The sequence below is a fragment of the Cebus imitator genome, unplaced genomic scaffold (assembly GCF_001604975.1).
Source record: "Cebus imitator isolate Cc_AM_T3 unplaced genomic scaffold, Cebus_imitator-1.0 Scaffold318, whole genome shotgun sequence".
NCBI classification, from domain to species: domain Eukaryota; kingdom Metazoa; phylum Chordata; class Mammalia; order Primates; family Cebidae; genus Cebus; species Cebus imitator.
Genome location: NW_016107633.1, coordinates 2,185,438 through 2,202,846, shown reverse-complemented (window position 1 = coordinate 2,202,846; position 17,409 = coordinate 2,185,438). Strand labels below are relative to the sequence as shown.

At 48.8% G+C, this 17,409-nt stretch overlaps 2 protein-coding genes across 5 annotated transcripts in view; one reads left to right on the top strand and one right to left on the bottom strand.

Annotated features, from left to right (window-relative positions):
* Nucleotides 1-12,782, bottom strand: part of CEP89 (centrosomal protein 89) — a 71,047-nt gene extending 58,265 nt beyond the window's left edge. For 2 of the 3 annotated variants that reach the window (XM_017504252.2, XM_017504253.2), the window contains exons 1-3: nt 12,590-12,782; nt 7,161-7,267; nt 252-410 (exon numbers count right to left, since the gene is read on the bottom strand). In XM_017504252.2, coding sequence (XP_017359741.1) covers nt 252-410; nt 7,161-7,267; nt 12,590-12,628 — 305 coding nt within the window. In that variant the 5' untranslated portion in view covers nt 12,629-12,782. Of the gene's footprint in view, nt 1-181; nt 411-7,160; nt 7,268-12,589 lie in introns of those variants that run through there. The other variant, XM_017504255.2, reaches the window with a different exon arrangement.
* Nucleotides 12,783-12,939: 157 nt separating this feature from the next.
* On the top strand, nt 12,940-16,850 carry FAAP24 (FA core complex associated protein 24). Of its 2 annotated transcripts, XM_017504250.2 has the most exons (5): nt 12,940-13,026; nt 13,598-13,716; nt 13,839-13,975; nt 14,488-14,640; nt 16,464-16,850. In XM_017504250.2, the coding sequence occupies exons 2-5, from the start codon at nt 13,611-13,613 to the stop codon at nt 16,713-16,715; spliced, it is 648 nt and encodes a 215-aa protein (XP_017359739.1). In that variant the 5' UTR covers nt 12,940-13,026; nt 13,598-13,610; the 3' UTR covers nt 16,716-16,850. The 2 variants fall into 2 exon arrangements, with proteins under 2 accessions (XP_017359739.1, XP_017359740.1); XM_017504251.2 differs by lacking the exon at nt 12,940-13,026 and having other exon boundaries at nt 13,599-13,716; nt 13,897-13,975.
* The last annotated feature ends 559 nt before the right edge of the window (nt 16,851-17,409 follow it).

Here is a 17,409-nt window from a genome sequence, read left to right as displayed (position 1 = left end):
AAAAAAAAAAAGATTGACTCTTGTTAGAACAGACCCCAGAGCAATTAGGTTGTTGGACAGTGTCCAACGTGGGTTTTATTGGTGATAAAAACCCAGCAACTAAGGCTAGTCATAAATACGTGTATGAGCACCCATGCACCCACACAGGTATATACGCACACACATGTATATATGCACACACATATAGGGACCAGGCTGAGCTGCCCCTCTTCCACCCTGAGAGGAAGCAGAGCTGGCGATCTGGTCCCCACCGAGGCCTTAGCTCTGAGGTGGTGGCGTAGGGCTCGATGAAGCTGTCCTGTTCAACACTGCTCACGTCACTCTCAGACCGGGATCTCTGGCGAGGCTGAGGAATGGCAACCGTCTGCCCAGTCAATGTTGTCGCCAGAATGGCTGCTGCCAGAGCAGATCTGCGGACAAAAATATCCCACGGAGACGGTGAGACATGAACACCCCAGGTGAAGGCTGAACAAGTACACGCAGGCTTACCTTCTGCTGGACAGTGTCGACTGAGCACTTACTCTGCACCCATCGTCTACCGCGGGCCATCAGACAATCTCATTCGATTCTCACACAACGGTATGACTACATATTATTGCCATCCCATTTTCCATAGAAATTAAATGACTTGTAAAGATTTCCTAGCCAAAAGGAGGTAGAGCCGGGCTTCTTATCAAGGCAGAGCCAAAAGCCTACATTCAAGTAGTTTTCTTATTAGAATGGAATATCAGAATGGGGGAAAAAAAAAGAGATCTAGAAAGACATAAAAGATTTAAAAGGGACTTTAAAAATGCTTGCAAATTACTCAGGAATACTTTACAGGTAGGTTAGAGTCAACAGATATAGCTCTGCCTAAAAAAGTAAAACAAAAGGCCCCTGTCCCAGCTCGCTGCCTAGGAAAATGTCCAGGTCACAGCACAGGGAGGAGGAACGGGGGAGCCAGGAAGACTCCCTGAGTTGTAGAGATGGAGCTGAGAGTCAGGGACACCAAGGCAGAGAAACCTGCGAGAAAGAGTGCCGGAGAGGAGAGAACTGCAGAGAGAACCGGGAGATCTGGAGGAGGTCACCGAGTTTCCGTGGAATACTGCACAGCACACAGGTGCGAGAAAATCACCCGACAGTGGAGGAGGAACCATCCACCAGGATCAGAGGAGCAGTGCCAGGTGCTTACACACAGCCCGGGACAGCAGCTGCTCCCACCGGGCAGACTGGAGAAACCTATCATTCATGAGACGCTGGGTGCAGCACTCAGAAAGGTCCGGCCCCGGTGCTGGGGAATAATTAGACCTGGCTGCGCACCGCTCCATGCCCACCAAACAAATCGTAAAAGAAAGACCTGAAAGATCTAACTGTTTCCAAGCAATTGAACTGCATCCCGGAACAAAGGTCAAGACGTTTTTAGGAATACAAAGCTATCCAGCACTCAAGGTAAAATTCACAAGATCTTGTATCCACTTAGATAAGCAGGTAGGCAAAGAGACAGCAAACCATCATCTAAAATGAAGGCAACCATCAACTGAAACCCACTAAGAACTGAACACATATGTAGAATTGGCAGAAAAGCGCATTCAGATAGTTATTACAGCTGTATTTCTTACGTTCAAAAAGCCAAGTAAGACATGGAAGATTGTAAAAAATCCCAACTTCAAGAGATAAAAATGACAGCATCAGAGATAGAAAGTATCCTGGATGCGATTAACAGATTATATATTGTAGAAGATCAGTAAAATTAAAGGCAAAGACAACAGAAAATTACCAAAATAAAATGGAGATGGAAAAAAAAAAGTTTTTAAGAGGATCAATGAGATATGGGATTAAAAAAACACCGTTTTTTATATTTTGGGTTTGAGGGGGTGGGGGTTGAGATGATCTCACTCTGTTGCCCAGGCTGGAGTGCAGTGGCACGGTCACAGCTCAGCATAGCCTCAACCTCCTGGGCTCAAGTGATCCTCCCACCTCAGCCCCTCGAATAGCTGGGACTATAGGCACACGTCACCACATCTGGCTAATTTTTATATTTTTTGTAGAGATGGGGTCTCGCTATGTTCTCCAGGCTGGTCTGGGACTCCTGGGCTCAAGTAATCCTCCTGCCTCAGGCTCCAAAAGTGTTGGGTTTACAGGCATAAGCCACCACACCTGGCTGCTGTTTTGTCTTAAATCACTACATTTTGGTGTAATTGTTACACAGCAATAAATAACTAATAGCCTCATCATCAAATGGTGCTGGAAAAATCAAATCTCCATATGCCAAAAGAACCCCACGGATCTATACCTCACACACTGATATGGTTTGGCTCTGTGCCCCTACCCAAATCTCATCTCGAATCGTAATCCACAAGTGTTGAGGAAGGAAGTGATTGGATTATGGGGGCAGTTTCTCCCATCCTGTTCTTGTGATAGTGGGTGAGCTCTCACAAGAGCTGAGGTTTTATAAATGGTAGTTTCTTCTCAGCTCTCACACGCTCGCTCTCTCTCACCTGCCACCGTGTAAGACGTGCCTGCTTCCCTTCTGCCATGATTGTAAGTTTCCTGAGGACTCCCCAGCCATGCAGAACTGTGAGTCAATTAAATCTCCTTTGCTTATAAATTACCCTGTCTCAGGTAGTATCTTTACAGCAGTGTGAGAACAGACTAATACACATACCATTTACAATAATTAACTGTAAATAGATTAGAGACCTAAATGTAAAGCCTACAACCATAACACTTCTAGAAGAAAATATAAGAGAAAACCTTTGTGACCGTAGGTTACATAAAGATGTCTGGCCGGGCGTGGTGGCTCACACCTGTAATCCAGGCACTTTGGAGGCCAAGGGGGACGGATCATCTGAGGTCAGGAGTTCAAGACCAGCCTGACCAACATGGTGAAACCTCGTCTTTATAAAAAAGAAAAAAAAAAAAAAAAAAAAGATTTCTTCAACATGAGATACTGAAAGCACGATCCATAAAAGAAAAAATTGTAAGCTGGACTTCATAAAAATTAAGAACTTCTGCTGTTTGAAAGCCACTGTTTAAGAGAATGAAAAGACAAGCCACAGATACAGAGAAAAGACTAGCAAATCGCATATTTGGTAAAAGACTTGTATTCATACTATATAACGAACCCGCAGAATGCAATCATGGAAAACAAAAAAAGCTGGGACTGTGATGTCCCCAGGAAGCCCCCAGTCTTCACCCAGGGCTCTGCTTACATCTCCTGGATGAAAAATGTCATTGTCTCCAACTGAACATGTTCCTGTGTCCAACGGCCTTCCCAAGATGGTTCTTAGATCTGCAACAGGACTTGTGATCAACAAGGAATGCGCAAATTTGTAAATGGGCAAAGGATGTGAACAGATGCTTCACTGAAAAAAACTGCAAAGCTGACAAACACATGAAAAGATACTCAATACCATTAGCTATTAGAGAAATGCAAAATAAGGCCAGGCGTGATATCTCACGCCTGTAATCCCAGCAATTTGGAAGGCTGAGGCAGGTGGATCACTTAAGGTCAGCAGTTCGAGACCATCCTGGCCAGCATGGCGAAACCCCATCTCTAAAAATATAAAAAATAGCCGAGTATGGTGGTATGTGCCTGTAATCCCAGCTACTCAGGAGGCTGAAGCACAAGAAGCACTTGAATCTGGGAGGCAGAGGTGGCAGTGAGCTGAGATTGCTCCACTGCACTCCAGCGTGGGAAATAGACTGAGACTGTCTCAAAAATAAGAGACTCCATCTCAAAAAAAGAAAAAGAAAAAAAACAAAAATAAAAAAACCACACTGAAATACTACCACACACCCGTTAAATATCCAAAATTTTAAAAACCGACCAAGATAACCCCTCGTGCTCTCCTGTTCTAAACCGGGCCTATCAGAATGGCTCCCACAAAGGAGGGCAGCAGGAAGGATTGTTCTCTCATCAACAAGGTTGTGACCAGAAAGTACCCTATCAGCCCTCACGAGCACATCTATGGAGTGTGCTTTTAGACACTATTCCTGGCACACACAAAGAGATCTGGAAATTTCCCATGAAAGGGCTGGGATCTCCAGATGTGTGCATTGACACTGAGCTCCACAAAGCTGTCTCAGACAAAGGAGCAAGGAATATCCCGCACTCTATCTGTGCACCACTGTCCAGAAAGCATTATGAAGATGAAGACTGAGCAAACAAGCACCATACACTGCTCACCTATGTACCTGCCACGACTTTCAAACATCTACACTCAGTGTGGATGAAAACTAACCACTGACTGTCCAAGTTATAAAAGACCACACACACACACACACACACACACACACACACACTCACTCACATGTGTGCACACGAACACACACACACACACACAGAGGCACTCACACGTGTGCACACGAACAAACACAAACACAGAGAGGCACTCACACGTGTGCACACGAACAAACACACAGTGACCAAACCAAGTGTTGATGAGGATATGAAGCAACTGGACTCATATACTGTTGGTGGGAACATAAACGGGACAACAACCTTGGAAAACAGTTTGACAGTTTCTTAGTAAATTAAATACCCACCTAGTATAAGGCCCAGCTATAGATATCTACCCAAGAGAAATGAAAGTATATATCCAAACATTTGTGTATACTTTTTAAAAAATTTATTTATAGAGATGGGGTTTCACCATTTTGGCCAGGCTGGCCTTGAACTCCTGACCTCAGGTGATCCACCCACCTCGGCCTCCCAAAGTGCTGGGATGACAGGTGTGAGCCACCACGTCCGGCCTGTGTATACTTTTTTTTAAGAGATGGAGTCTCGCTTTGTTGCCCAGGCTAGAATGCAGTGGCGCGCTCACTGCAAACTCTGCCTTCTGAGTTCAAGTGCTTCTTGTCAATCAGCCTCCCCAGTAGCTGGGACTCCAGGAATGCATCTCCACACCCAGTTAATTTTTGTATTGTTAGTGGAGAGGGGGTTTTGCTGTGTTGGCAAGGCTGGTCTTAAAATCCAATTTGCCTCCCAAATTGCTGGGATTACAGGTGTGAGCCACCACACGCAGCCACTGTGTAAATGTTCATAGCAGCCTTATTCTAGTAACCAAAATTACAGACAAACCAAATATCCATCAACAGGTGAATGGATAAACAAACTGCAGCATTTTCATGATGAAATATTCCTCAGTAAGGAAAAGGATGGATTATTGATTTTCAGAACATGCGTGAATCGGAATAATCATGCTGAGTGAAAGAAGGCAGCGAATTTTATGTAATTCCACTTACATAAAATTCTAGAAACTACAAACCAATCCATAGTGCGAGAAAGGAGATGAGTGGTTGCTTGGGGATGGGCAGGAGCATGGAAGGTGGCAGAGAGGGACTGGGGAATGAATTACAAAGAAGCATGAAGACTCTTGTCATAACGATAGGGACATTTATTATCTTTTTTTCTTTTTCAGGAGCTACCCTATTATCTTTTTAAAACAAATTTTCTAGGGCCGGGCACAGTGGCTCATGCTTGTAATCCCAGCATTTTGGGAGGTCGAGGCAGGCAGATCACGAGGTCAAGAGTTTGGGACCATGCTGGCCAACATGGTGAAACTTTGTCTCTACTAAAAACACAAAAATTAGCTGGGTGTGGCGGCTTCTGCCTGTAATCCCAGCTACTTGGGAGGCTGAGGCAGGAGAATCGCTTGAACACAGGAGGCAGAGGTTGCAATGAGCCAAGATCTTGCCACTGTACTCTAGTCTGGTGACAAAGCAAGACTCCATCTCAAAAAAAAAAAAAAAAATTTTTATTTTAGAGGCAGGGAGGGCCTCACTGTTGCTCAGGCTGCAGTGCAGTGACATAATCATTGCTCACTGCAGCCTTGATCTCTTGGGTTCAAGTGATTCTCCCGCCTTAGCCTCCTCAGTATCTGGGATTGCAGGCATGTGCCACCATGCTCAGTACATTTACTTTCTTTTTTTGTATAAATAAGCTTTTGTTATGTTGCCCAGGCTGATCTTGTACTGGGCACATGCAATCCTCTGGCCTCAGTCTCCCAGGATCAGGTTAGCCCAAGAATTCAAGAACAACTTAGGCAACATAGTGAGACCCCCATCACTGCAAAAAATTTAAAAAATTAGCCAGGCATGGTGGTGTGCCTGTAGTCCCAGCTACTCAGGAGGCTGAGACAGGAGGATTGCTTGATGCTAAGGAGTTGAGGCTGCAGTGAGTCACATTTGCAACAATGCACTCCAGCCTGGGCAACAAAATGAGACCCTGTCTCAAAAAAAATCTTTTGTTTTGGCCAGGCCCGGCGGCTCACGTCTGTAATCGCAGCATTTTGGGAGGCAGAGGCATATGGATTGTTTGAGCCCAGAAGTCCAGCTTGGGCAACATGGCAAAACCCTAACTCTACAAAAAATACAAAAATTAGCTGGGCATGGTGGTGCCTGCCTGTAGTCCCAGCTACCCAGGAGGCTGAAATAGGAGGACTGATTGAGCCTGGGAGGCAGGGGTTGCAGTGAGCCATGATTGCACCATTGCACTCCAGCCAGGCCAACAGAGCAAGATCCCGCCTTGAAAAACAAAATTAAAAAAAAAGGAAAATTGTCCAGGTACGTTGTCTCACACCTGTAATCCCAGCACTTTGGGAGACTGAGGCGGGTGGATCACTTGAGGTCAAGAGTTCGAGACCAGCCTGGCCAACATGGTGAAACCTCATCTCTACAAAAAATACAAAAATTAGCTGGGCATGGTGTCAGGCACCTGTAATCTGAGCTAATTGGGAGGCTGAGGCAGGAGAATCACTTAAATCCAGGAGGTGGAGGTTGCAGTGAGCCGAGATCACACCACTGCACTCCAACCTGGGTGACAGAGCAAGACTCCATCTCGGGAAAAAAAAAAAAAAAGAAAATTATGTGTATAATTCAAAATTCCCTGTTAACCTAATACTTGGGCATTAATGCTTTATATTTTTAAAAATACTGATCACATTCAATCATGAAATGTGAGAACTTCATGCACCCGAAAGGGACAGACCTCAAGTCAGTCCATTATCCTCAGAGACACCATCATCAGTGCATCATTATGGAATCGTGGTAAACGTTTGGAAGGACGTGACTCTAACCACCCTACCTGTAATTTTCTGGGCATTTTGAGCAGTTCCAGGATCTAGGACTTGGGGGCCGAGCACAGGGGTGACCTCGGTGCCTGCTCATGTGAGACTCACCTTGGTCTCTCGGGGGACGGGTTGGGGCTGCGGGGAGGAGGTGTGCGGGGCACAGCTGCCTTCGGAGCAATGCTGGCTGCAGGTAAAAGGCCATGGATGATGTGTTTCTGCACAAATGAAATCCAACAGAAGTCACTGGATCACCTGAGTCTTGTCACCAACTCCCTCCCCTGGGCCTGCAAGGGAACACCTGCATTGGCCACCCATGGATCCAAACCCATGAGAAGCCCACTCCTCCCTGCCATCCCGTCTCCAACAGGCCAGACAAGTACGCACAGCCAGGGAGCACCATGACAGCTGCTCACTGTGGAACCTTCTTGTCCTTCCCTCCTCAGAGCTTCCCTGGCTGTCCCCAAGAGTCACCCTCTAGCTCTCCCACATGTCCCACAGCACTGCCCCCAGTGATGTCTCATGTGACTCCCCCCACAGAGCAGGGTGACATCCTGAGAAACAGGTGACTTCCTTATCTTTTTTTGCTTTGTTTTGTTTTTGAGACGGGGTCTTGCTCTGTTGCCCAGAGTGGAGTGCAGTGGTACAATCACAGCTCACCGCAGCCTCAAACTCCGGGCTCAAGAAATCCTTCCGCCTCAGCTGTGCAAGTAGATGGGACTACGGGTGTTCACCACTATGCCTAGCTAATTTTTGTATTTTTTTGTAGAGATGGGATCTCGCTATGTTGCCCAGGCTGGTCTCACACTCCTGGCTTCAAGTGATCCTCCCACCTCAGCCTCCCAAAGTGTTGGGATCACAGGCATGAGGCACCGCACCTGGCCAACTCTCTTATCTTTATCAATCCTAGAGCACATTGCCTCACACCTCAAAGGGACTTAATATAAAATTTTAGGTGGCTTATCTCCAAGATGAGTAATGAAAACTAGCTCCTACACACAATCAAAGTCAGAGAACCCCACTTTAGGTAACTGGGAGTCTCTGGGAAGTTTCTGGGTCTAGTCCAATCATTTTCTTGGCAGGAACCATTCATTCCCACCTACTAGAGGCAGAACACCATGACAGCAATGAAGACACCTTGTCCTCATCCCCGAGGTGGTGAGTAGAGAGGAAAAACACCAAATAGTTATTACAGAACATAGAATTATGGAATGAGCTGGGAGAAAGGCTCTCTCACTAAAAATGAAAAAAATAAAAAGAACATCAGTGAGATGTGGGAGAAAAACACTAACATTTTCTGTTTGGAGCCAGTAATTGGCACAAGGTGCTGGGGTGGCGCAGGCAGGGAAGCACTCCTCCAGGTCTGCGGCCAGCCTGGGAACTGTCAAATGCTTTCCTTCGAGAAAAGCACACAGGCATTTAGACTGGGCTTTCAAAGATGCCCACTGGTCCCACATTTGGAAACGTTATGGAACAGCATTCTAGGAAGCGGGAACAGCATGAACAAAGGAATGGAGCAAGACATTGGTTGCAGTGCTCTTATGGTTGGTTCTCTGTTTTGCTGGAGTACAGAGGCATCTGCAAGTGTGTGTGTGTGGGGCGGGGGGGGGGCGTGGAGAGGTGGGGATAATTCCCACGGGAAGGGCTTTCAGAGCAGACGGAGGAGATCCCAGGGCCTAGTGAGGAGCACTCACTGACAGTGGCCCCAGGAAAGTTAGGGAGTGGTTGGCAAGAGACACAAGGCTGGGAAGTGTGGCACAGCATGGGAGCATCTTTCAGGAGTGAGGGATGGGCAGACCTTCCGGTCATCTCTTACAGTCCCTACCCCCTAATTGCACAGTCACCCACAGGTGCAGATGCTCCAAGCAGTCTCTACCCAATACCCCCACTCTGTTTACCTCTCTGAGTGGGGCCCACCACCCTGCATCTGTCAAGGGATTCAACAGTCTCCATGTCTGTTTCCTCCCCACTCCCCCCACTACCACCTGCTGCACGATAAGAAAGGGTTTTTGTTTGTTTGCTTGTTTTGGAGACAGTCTTGTCTGTTCCCCAGGCTGGAGTGCGGTGGCATGATCTTGGCTCACTGCAACCTCCACCTCCTGGGTTCAAGCTATTCTTGTGCCTCAGCCTCCCAAGTACCTAGGACTACAGGCATATGCCACCATGCCTAGCTAAATTTTCTATTTTGGTAGAGACAGGGTTTCACTATGTTGGCCAGAGTGGTCTTGAACTCCTGCCTCAGGCAACCCACATGCCTCGGCCTCCCAAAGTGCTGGGATTACAGGTGAGAATCGCCATGCCTGGCCAGAAAAGGTTTCATTAACCTTTGAATCCCAGGGGCTGGCGTCCAGTGGGGTCCTCCAAAAGGGCTAAGATTTATTCTTGTTCTTTGAAAGAGTGAATCCCCCATTGCACACTAAACACGTCTCATACCATCACAGTCATTTCCTAACTCTGGTCCCCTTGCCGATCATGTCTCTACCAGGCAGAAAAACCCTCAGAGGCAGCCCCACTCTCTCAACAGCAGGCACGTGTCCAGCATGGCATACTCGGGCTGATATAACTTGGTTCCTACCAAGTGTTACAGGATCTCTGAGGTGTCAATTTTTCTGGCTGGAACCTCTGTGGCCACAGTGCCTTTGCCCAAGTTCTTGTCCTGTGTCCAGGAAGAATGAATGAGGTACGCAGACCTCAGAAGCGTGAAGAAGAGTTTTATTTAGCCTGAGACCAGCTCAGAGGAGGGGGTAGCTCCCCTCTGTAGGCAGATCGTCTCACGAGTTCAAGTGTCGACCTCAGCAGAGAGGAGGCCGTGGAGAGGGTGGCTGCTCTCCACAGGCAAAAGCCATTCCAGTGTCTCTGCAGGTCTCTAAAGCTCTCAGCAGAGAGGGTAGCTCCTCTCTGCTGGCAGGTGGTCCCTACAGCTCTCAGCAGAGAAGGTTCTCCTCTCTGCAGCTGGTCATCCCGTCCCCTCATCTGTCTGCCCTCTTTGTCCTTTGGCCATCCTTTGCCCTGCTCTGGCTGAGCCCAGGGTTTTTATGGACCTCAAAGGAGAGGAAGAACATGCTGACTGGTCCACAGGCAGCCACTGGCAGGCCCAGAAGAGGCTCCATGAGTTTCTACTCCAGGGGACTGGCAGTCCAGTCCCCAGCCTTTAGGCCCTCCCTAGCCTGAGGGTGGGGCCTTGCTGGGGACCCTGCCCCCTTCCTCCCTGCCATTCATGGCCCCAGGGCTTGGCTCCAATCCCCCTCCAAGATCAGAGCAGAGGCCAGGCAGTGGGAGCAGACCCTCCTGAGCCTGCGGGGATGGGGGGTGGAGGGACTGTCCTTCCTGGGATGCCCAACAGGCAGGCTGCAGAGACGACCCGCCCTGTGCCTGGGAGGGCAGCCGCAGCTGCACCTGGGAGCTCCCACCCACCAACTTGGAAGGGGCAGGGCTCCCACCTGTTCCTGGTTCTTGCCTGCAGCTTCAGGCCCCACAGGTGCAGCTACACCTGCACCTGGGAGGACAGATTCTGCCTGTTCCCAGCTCCTCCAAGAGCATGGGAGGCTGGGATCCACAACTGCAGTTCGGGTGGCTGTAGCCCCCGCCAGGAGGGTGGGGCTCCTGCCTGCTCCCTAGAAAAGGAGGCTTGAGTCTGCCACAGTTCGCAAGGGGCGGGACTTCCACTGCCTCCATGGAGTGTGCAGCCCCTGCCATCACAAGGACTCAAATTCATTTCCTGCTTCCCCGGCTCTTCCTGGGCAGAATCCGTGTACTTCAGTACTCAGCCTCGCCTTCCATTTCCCAAACAGCAAGTAATTCGCTCTTTTTCAGGCCTTGGTATTTGCTGTCTTCTGTACCCAGAACTCTTCCCTTCCTTTCCGCCAGGCCCAGGCCAACTCTCCACTCAACTGTTGGCGTCGCTGCCCTTCTGGTACACACGTCAACGGCAGTTCTTGTTTTATCATTTGGTACAGAATTATTTATGGGCTTGTCTAGCCTCCAGACCATGTGGCCATAAGCTGTTAATCAATTTCGGGTATCAGCACACAGCAGGCACTCATTAATATTTGCTGCTTTGAATGAAAACTCAGGCCAGGTGCAGTGGCTCACACTGTAATCCCAATGAGAGGATTGATTGAGCCAAGGTTTAAGACCAGCCTGGGCAGCATAGCGAGACCCCATTTCTACCAACACACACACACACACACACACACACACACACACTAATTATTTTTATGTTTTTTTGAAACAGAGTCTTACTTTGTTACCCAGGCTGGAGTGCAGTGACACAGTCTCAGCTCACTACGACCTCTGCCTCTCAGGTTTAAGTAATTCTCCCACCTCAGTCTCCTGAGTAGCTGGGATTACAGGTACCCACAACCACACTTGCTAATTTTTGTATTTTTAGTAGGATGGGGTTTCACCGTGTTGGCCAGGCTTATCTTGAACTCCTGACCTCAAATGATCTGTCCACCTCAGTCTCCCAAAGTGTTGGATTACAGGCGTGAGCCACCTTGCCTGGCCTCTACAGAAGAATTTAAAAAATTAGCCAGGCATTGAGACTTGGCAATGTGCGGCAAATAACAAAATAAATAAAAAATATCTAAGCATGGTGGTGCACACCTGTAGTCCCAATTACTGGGGAGGCTGAGGCAGGAGGATCACCTGAGCCCAGGAGGTTGAAGCCCCATTGAGCTATAATCTTGCCACTGCACTCCAGCCTGGGCATCAGGACAAGACCCTGTCTCTAAAAATAAATTAAATAATAAATAAATACAAGAATCCCTTTGGCTGCTATGTGGAGGATGAACCTCGTTAAAGGGCCAGAGTGAAAGCAGAGAAACCAGTGGAATCTGCCGCAGCGGTCCAGGTAGATGCTGGAGGCCGGGATGTGGGGGGAGATGGGAACACCTGGCAGATATATGTCGTGGGTAGATGGGATGGGACTTGCTGATGGGGTGTACATGGTGGGTGGCGGAGAGAGGAATGAAGAATGACTATATCCAGCCATGTAACAGATGTACGTCGGCCAGGAGTTAACTCCAGGCACTGGGACGAATGCTACAGGGGAGACAGAGTGACTCCGTTCAACTGTGGCCGACTCTGGGGCACGATATTGTTAAGGGCAGACGTAGTAGCTCACGCCTGTGATAGCAACGCTTTTGGAGGCTGAGGAGCCACGTTGGGCAACATAGCAAGATCCCCGTCTCCACAAAAAAATTGAACAATTAGGCGGGCGTGGTGGCGCGCGCTTGTAGTCCAAGCTACTCGGGAGGCTGAGGTGGGAAAATCGCTTGAGCCCAGGAGTTCGAGGCTGCAGTAAGCTATGACTGCGCCACTGTATTCCAGCCTGGGCGACAGAGCGAGACCCTGTTTTAAAAAAAACAAAAAAAAAGTTTAGAACACGAAAAATCAAGGCTTCTTAAACTGAAAACCATTTTCCTCTTGTGCCGCCACCTTGTCTGGATCTCAGGCCAAACCCTAAACCCGCCCCAACCCTTTATACTTAACCCGCGGCCCCATAGAGCCCCGAGCGCGGCGGGCGAACATCTACTTACGAACTGATTCCTGCGGCCTCTCCGAAACCCCAGGAGCATCCTTGCAGCGCGACGAGGCCAGACCAGAGGCTGGACTCATCAGCAGATCTCTCTACCGCCAGGGACCACTCCCTAAAAGCCCGCCGCAGGCCCGACCCACAGCACGCTTTTTCTTTGCAATGGACTTTGCAGCAACCACGTCGGCCATTGGCTCAGCTCGGCCCGTGACCAATCAGAGGTAAGGTTACTGCCACACCGGTCGTTCTTGGCAACCAGCGGGTTCCCGTTCAAATCCCCGACGGAGCGGAAACGTTCGCCCTATTCGTTCTCTTATTGGTCAGGATAGGCGTTCATTTCTGACACCACAGCCTATCCAGCGCTGCGGTTGGCGGAGGGCGGGCTGGATGAAGGACTGGGCGAGCACCGAAGGCGTGAACCCGGAAGTGGCGCTGCAGCTGGTAATGTGGACCCAAGACTTGGACGGTGGGGTCCCTACCGCCTCGGTCCGGGCCCAGGACTAGACTAAGGAGCCACGGTGCGGATCCAGCTGGGGTGTCGGGTCTAGGCACGTGATGAAAATGAAGGAAGCGGACACCAGAACAAGAATCTCCTGGTTCTTAGAAAATTTATTTCGCTGCAGATAATTGGCAAACGGGATTTCGCGGTGTTGCCCAAGCTGGTCTCGAACTCCTGGACTCAAGCGATCCTCCCGCCTCAGCCTCGCCCAGTGTTGGGATTACAGACGTGAGCTACCATGCTCAGCTCAGGATTCTGATCGTGCCTCTGCCCTTATTAGAACCCAATGGCATTACCACCTCCACCATCACACACCCCCTCTCCAGCCACCCTGTCCTTCATTGAGACCTTTGTGTTTTCTTATTAGTAATTAAAAAGAGAATCTTATTTGACCATTCTTTGACAATTCAGTCTGCAGGCGGGATCCTGCCCCAGAGGCCCCGGCTTGGAGTTGAATGCAGGGCCGTGTGCGGGAGGGCCTGCTCAAGTGCCACCTGGCTTTTCCCTCCTTAGGTAGAGACTGCCCATGGAAAGGAACCCCTCTGATGGCACGGGCCCCGTGCATGTGCCTTTGGGGCATGTTGTGGCGAATGAGAAATGGCGCGGGTCACAGCTGGTGCAGGATATGCAAGGTCAGTGGGCTGCCCTCTGCCAGCTCTTGCCTCCTCTGACACATTAAAAAATATATATATTTGCTGATTGCCATCTTTTCATCCAAAGCTCACGGAACTCATTTTCTTCTCTGTATTTTAAGGGAAAATTAAGCTCATTTTCGAGGATGGCTTAACACCAGACTTTTATCTGTCGAAGAGATGCTGCGTTCTTTATGTCACTGAAGCTGATTTGGTGGCAGGAAATGGCTACAGAAAGAGGCTTGTTCGGGTTAGAAATGTAAGTATTAGGCTCGGCGCTGTGGCTAACGCTTGTAATCCCAGTACTTTGGGAGGCTAAGGCAGGTGGATCACCTGAGGTCAGAAGTTTGAGACCAGCCTGGCCAACATGGTGAAACACTGTCTCTACTGAAAATACAGAAATTAGCTGGGTATGGTTGTGCACACCTGTAAACCCAGCTACTGAGGAGGCTGAGACAGGAGAATCGCTTGAGCCTAGGAGGCAGAGGCTGTAGTGAGCCGAGATCCCGCCGCTGCACTCCAGCCAGGGCGACAGAGTGAGAGTCCATCTCAAAAAAAACCAAAAACCAAAAACAAACAAAAAAAGAAATGTTACTATTGGATTCAAGAAACTGAAATTGAACATTGATTTGTTTCACCACCCCGCTTCCCTCCATCCCTTGGTATCATTTATTTAAAGTCATTGGCCAGGCCAGGTAGGAAGTGATAGCACTCTTAACCTAAAAAGTAATTTGGTTGCAAAATGATTTACTGTCTTTTTTTCCTTTCAAGTCCAGTAATATTCAAGGAATTGTAGTTGTTGAAAAAACCCGGATGAGTGAACAATACTTCCCAGCCTTACAGAAGTTTACTGTGCTGGACCTTGGAATGGTGCTGCTTCCAGTGGCCAGCCAGATGGAAGCATCCGGCCTCATCATCCAGTTGGTGAGTAGCGATTCCTACACCTTCAGGGTAGCCCTGTCCTCATGCACACTCAGCTGCCCTCCCTCTAGCTGCAACCATGTATCCAGTCTATGTCATTCTCTGCCTTGGTTTATAAAACCTCTTTGCCACCCACACTCTAGGGAAGTATATCACAAAGTGCACAAGTTGGAGACCTGATTTTAGACTCCCAGGCTGTGATAGCCCCATCACTCATTATCCTGCCCTTTTGCTGGTGAAAATGTCAACTAGAGGCTGGGCACGGTGGTTCACGTTTGTCATCCCAGCACTTTGGGAGGCCAAGGTGGGCAGATCACTTGAGGCCAGATGTTTGAGACCAGCCTGGCCAACGTGGCAAAACCCCGTCTCTACTAAAAATACAAAAATTGCCGGGTGCAGTGTCTCACGCCTGTAATCCCAGCACTTTAGGGGGCTGAGGAGGGCAGATCACCTGAGGTCAGGAGTTCGAGACCAGCCTGGCCAGCATGGTGAAACCCTGTCTCTACTAAAAATACAAAAATTAGCCGGGCATGGTGGCGGGCGCCTGTAATCCCAGCTGCTCAGAAGGCTGAGACAGGAGAATCACTTGAACCCAGGTGGCGGAGGTTGCAGTGAGCTGAGATCATGCCATCGCACTCCAGCCTGGGCAACAGGGCGAGACTCCATCTCAAAAAAATAAAGAAAATACAAAAATTAGCTGGGCATGGTGGCAGGTGTCTACAATCCCAGCTACTCAGGAGGCTGAGACAGGAGAATCACGTGAACCCAGGAGACAGAGGTTGCAGTAAGCGGAGATTGCACCATTGCACTCCAGCCTGGGTGATGAGTGAAACTCCATCTCGAAAAGGTCAACCAGAAGCTGCTTTATCTCATCCCCATGTGTTTTTGTTAAGCATTAGCACCTTGTACAAGTTTTTTCTTTTTTTCAGACAAGGTCTTGCTCTGTTGCCCAATCTGCACACCCATTGGAGTGCAGCGGCGCAATCTTGGCTCACTGCAACCTCTGCCTGCCAGGTTCAAGCGATTCTCCTGCCTCAGCCTCCCGAGTAGCTGGGATTACAGGTTCCTGCCACCACGCCCAGATAATTTTTATATTTTTAGTAGAGATGGGGTTTCACCATGTTGGCTAGGCTTGCTCACGTGATCCGCCCACCTCAGCCTCCCAAAGTGCTGGGCCACCACACCCAGCCAACATTTATTTTTAAAATCAGTTTAGAGGCTCACACTGCTAATCCCAGCATGGGGGTAAGACCCAAACATCAATTGTGTGTGTGTTTAAATCTCCCCCTCTGATGTGGAGCTGGAGTTGAGAGGCACATTGCAGATGCAAGCAGCCACAAACGGCTCACAGATCCCTCTCTACCATATCCTTTGCGTCACGGTTCCTAACTTTCCTTGATACGATGCTATTGTCTGCCTTTGTATAGCCACCGGTGACCGCAGACCAGGTTTCTCCTTTGAGGCAGGCTTCCTGCAGGGCTTGCATGAAGTAGGTCTGGTTTAGGTGTAGTCATCCTTTAATCCTGCACAACTGAAATGTTTCTTAATGGACCATCAGAAAGTGTTGGAATTCCTCAATGTGTTTTTCTAAACGTTCTGAAAACTCACATGTTTGTAAATTATTAATGTCTTACTCCTTTGTGTGGTTCACCTTTTAATAATTTCACTGATGTCTGAGAAATCATATTCATGGCATATGAAAACATTTGTTCCCAGAAGTCAAGCCGAACAAAATGGAAAAACTAAATTTCCACAAAACAAATTTTAAGAAAATGGCCAGTTCTCCAGAGGGTGCTCACATGCTGTTCCTTTCATTTGCGGTTCAGGTTCAAGAGCAAATCAAAGAGCCCAGTAAGAACCCTCTTCTAGGGAAGAAACGGGCCCTGCTGCTGTCTGAGCCATCCCTTCTTCGAACTGTGCAGCAGATCCCAGGAGTTGGAAAAGTTAAAGCTCCCCTTCTGCTCCAGAAGTTTCCAAGCATCCAGAAACTGAGTAATGCTTCCATTCCGGAACTGGAGCAGGTGGTCGGACAAGCAGTGGCACAGCAGATCCATGCCTTCTTCACACAGCCCAGGTGAGGGCTGGCCTCAGGGACATGGTGTCGTCTCCCCAGACCACAAACATCAGGATCTTGTTTTCAGCTTTAAAAAAACAAGAAAAAGGTCCTGGCACGGTAGCTTACGCCTGTAATCCCAGCACTTTGGGAGGCCAAGACGGGTAGATCACCTGAGGTCAGGAGTTCGAGACCAGCCTGACCAACATGGAGAAACCCCGTCACTACTAAAAATCCAAAATTAGCCAGACGTGGCGGCACATGCCTGTAATCCTCGGGAGGCCAAGGCAGGAGAATCGCTTGAACCCAGGAGGCAGAGGTTGCAGTGAGTCCAGATTGTACCATTGTATTCCAGCCTGGGCAACAAGAACAAAACGTCATCTCAAAAACAAAAAAAAAAACCAAAAACGAAAAAACCAACCAAGAAAAAGGGCTGGGCGCAGTGGCTCACGCCCGTAATCTCAGCACTTTGGGAGGCTGAAGCAGGCGGATCACCTGAGGTCAGGAGTTCAAGACCAGCCTGGCTGATATGGAGAAACCCTGTCTCTACTAAAAATACAAAAATTAGCCAGGTGTGGAGGCAGGCACCTGTAATCCCAGCTACTTGGGAGGCTGAGGCATGAGAATCACTTGTACTTGGGGGGTGGAGGTTGCAGTGAGTGGAGATCATGCTACTGCACTCCAGCCTGGGTGGCAGAGCAAGACCCTGTCTCAAAAAA

Coding starts and splice junctions, on each gene's coding strand:
- FAAP24 (XM_017504250.2), top strand. CDS start 13,611: ATGGAAAGGAACCCCTCTGATGGCACGGGCCCCGTGCATGTGCCTTTG. Junction 13,717..13,838: donor GCTGGTGCAGGATATGCAAG/GTCAGTGGGCTG, acceptor CTGTATTTTAAG/GGAAAATTAAGCTCATTTTC. Junction 13,976..14,487: donor GGCTTGTTCGGGTTAGAAAT/GTAAGTATTAGG, acceptor TTTCCTTTCAAG/TCCAGTAATATTCAAGGAAT.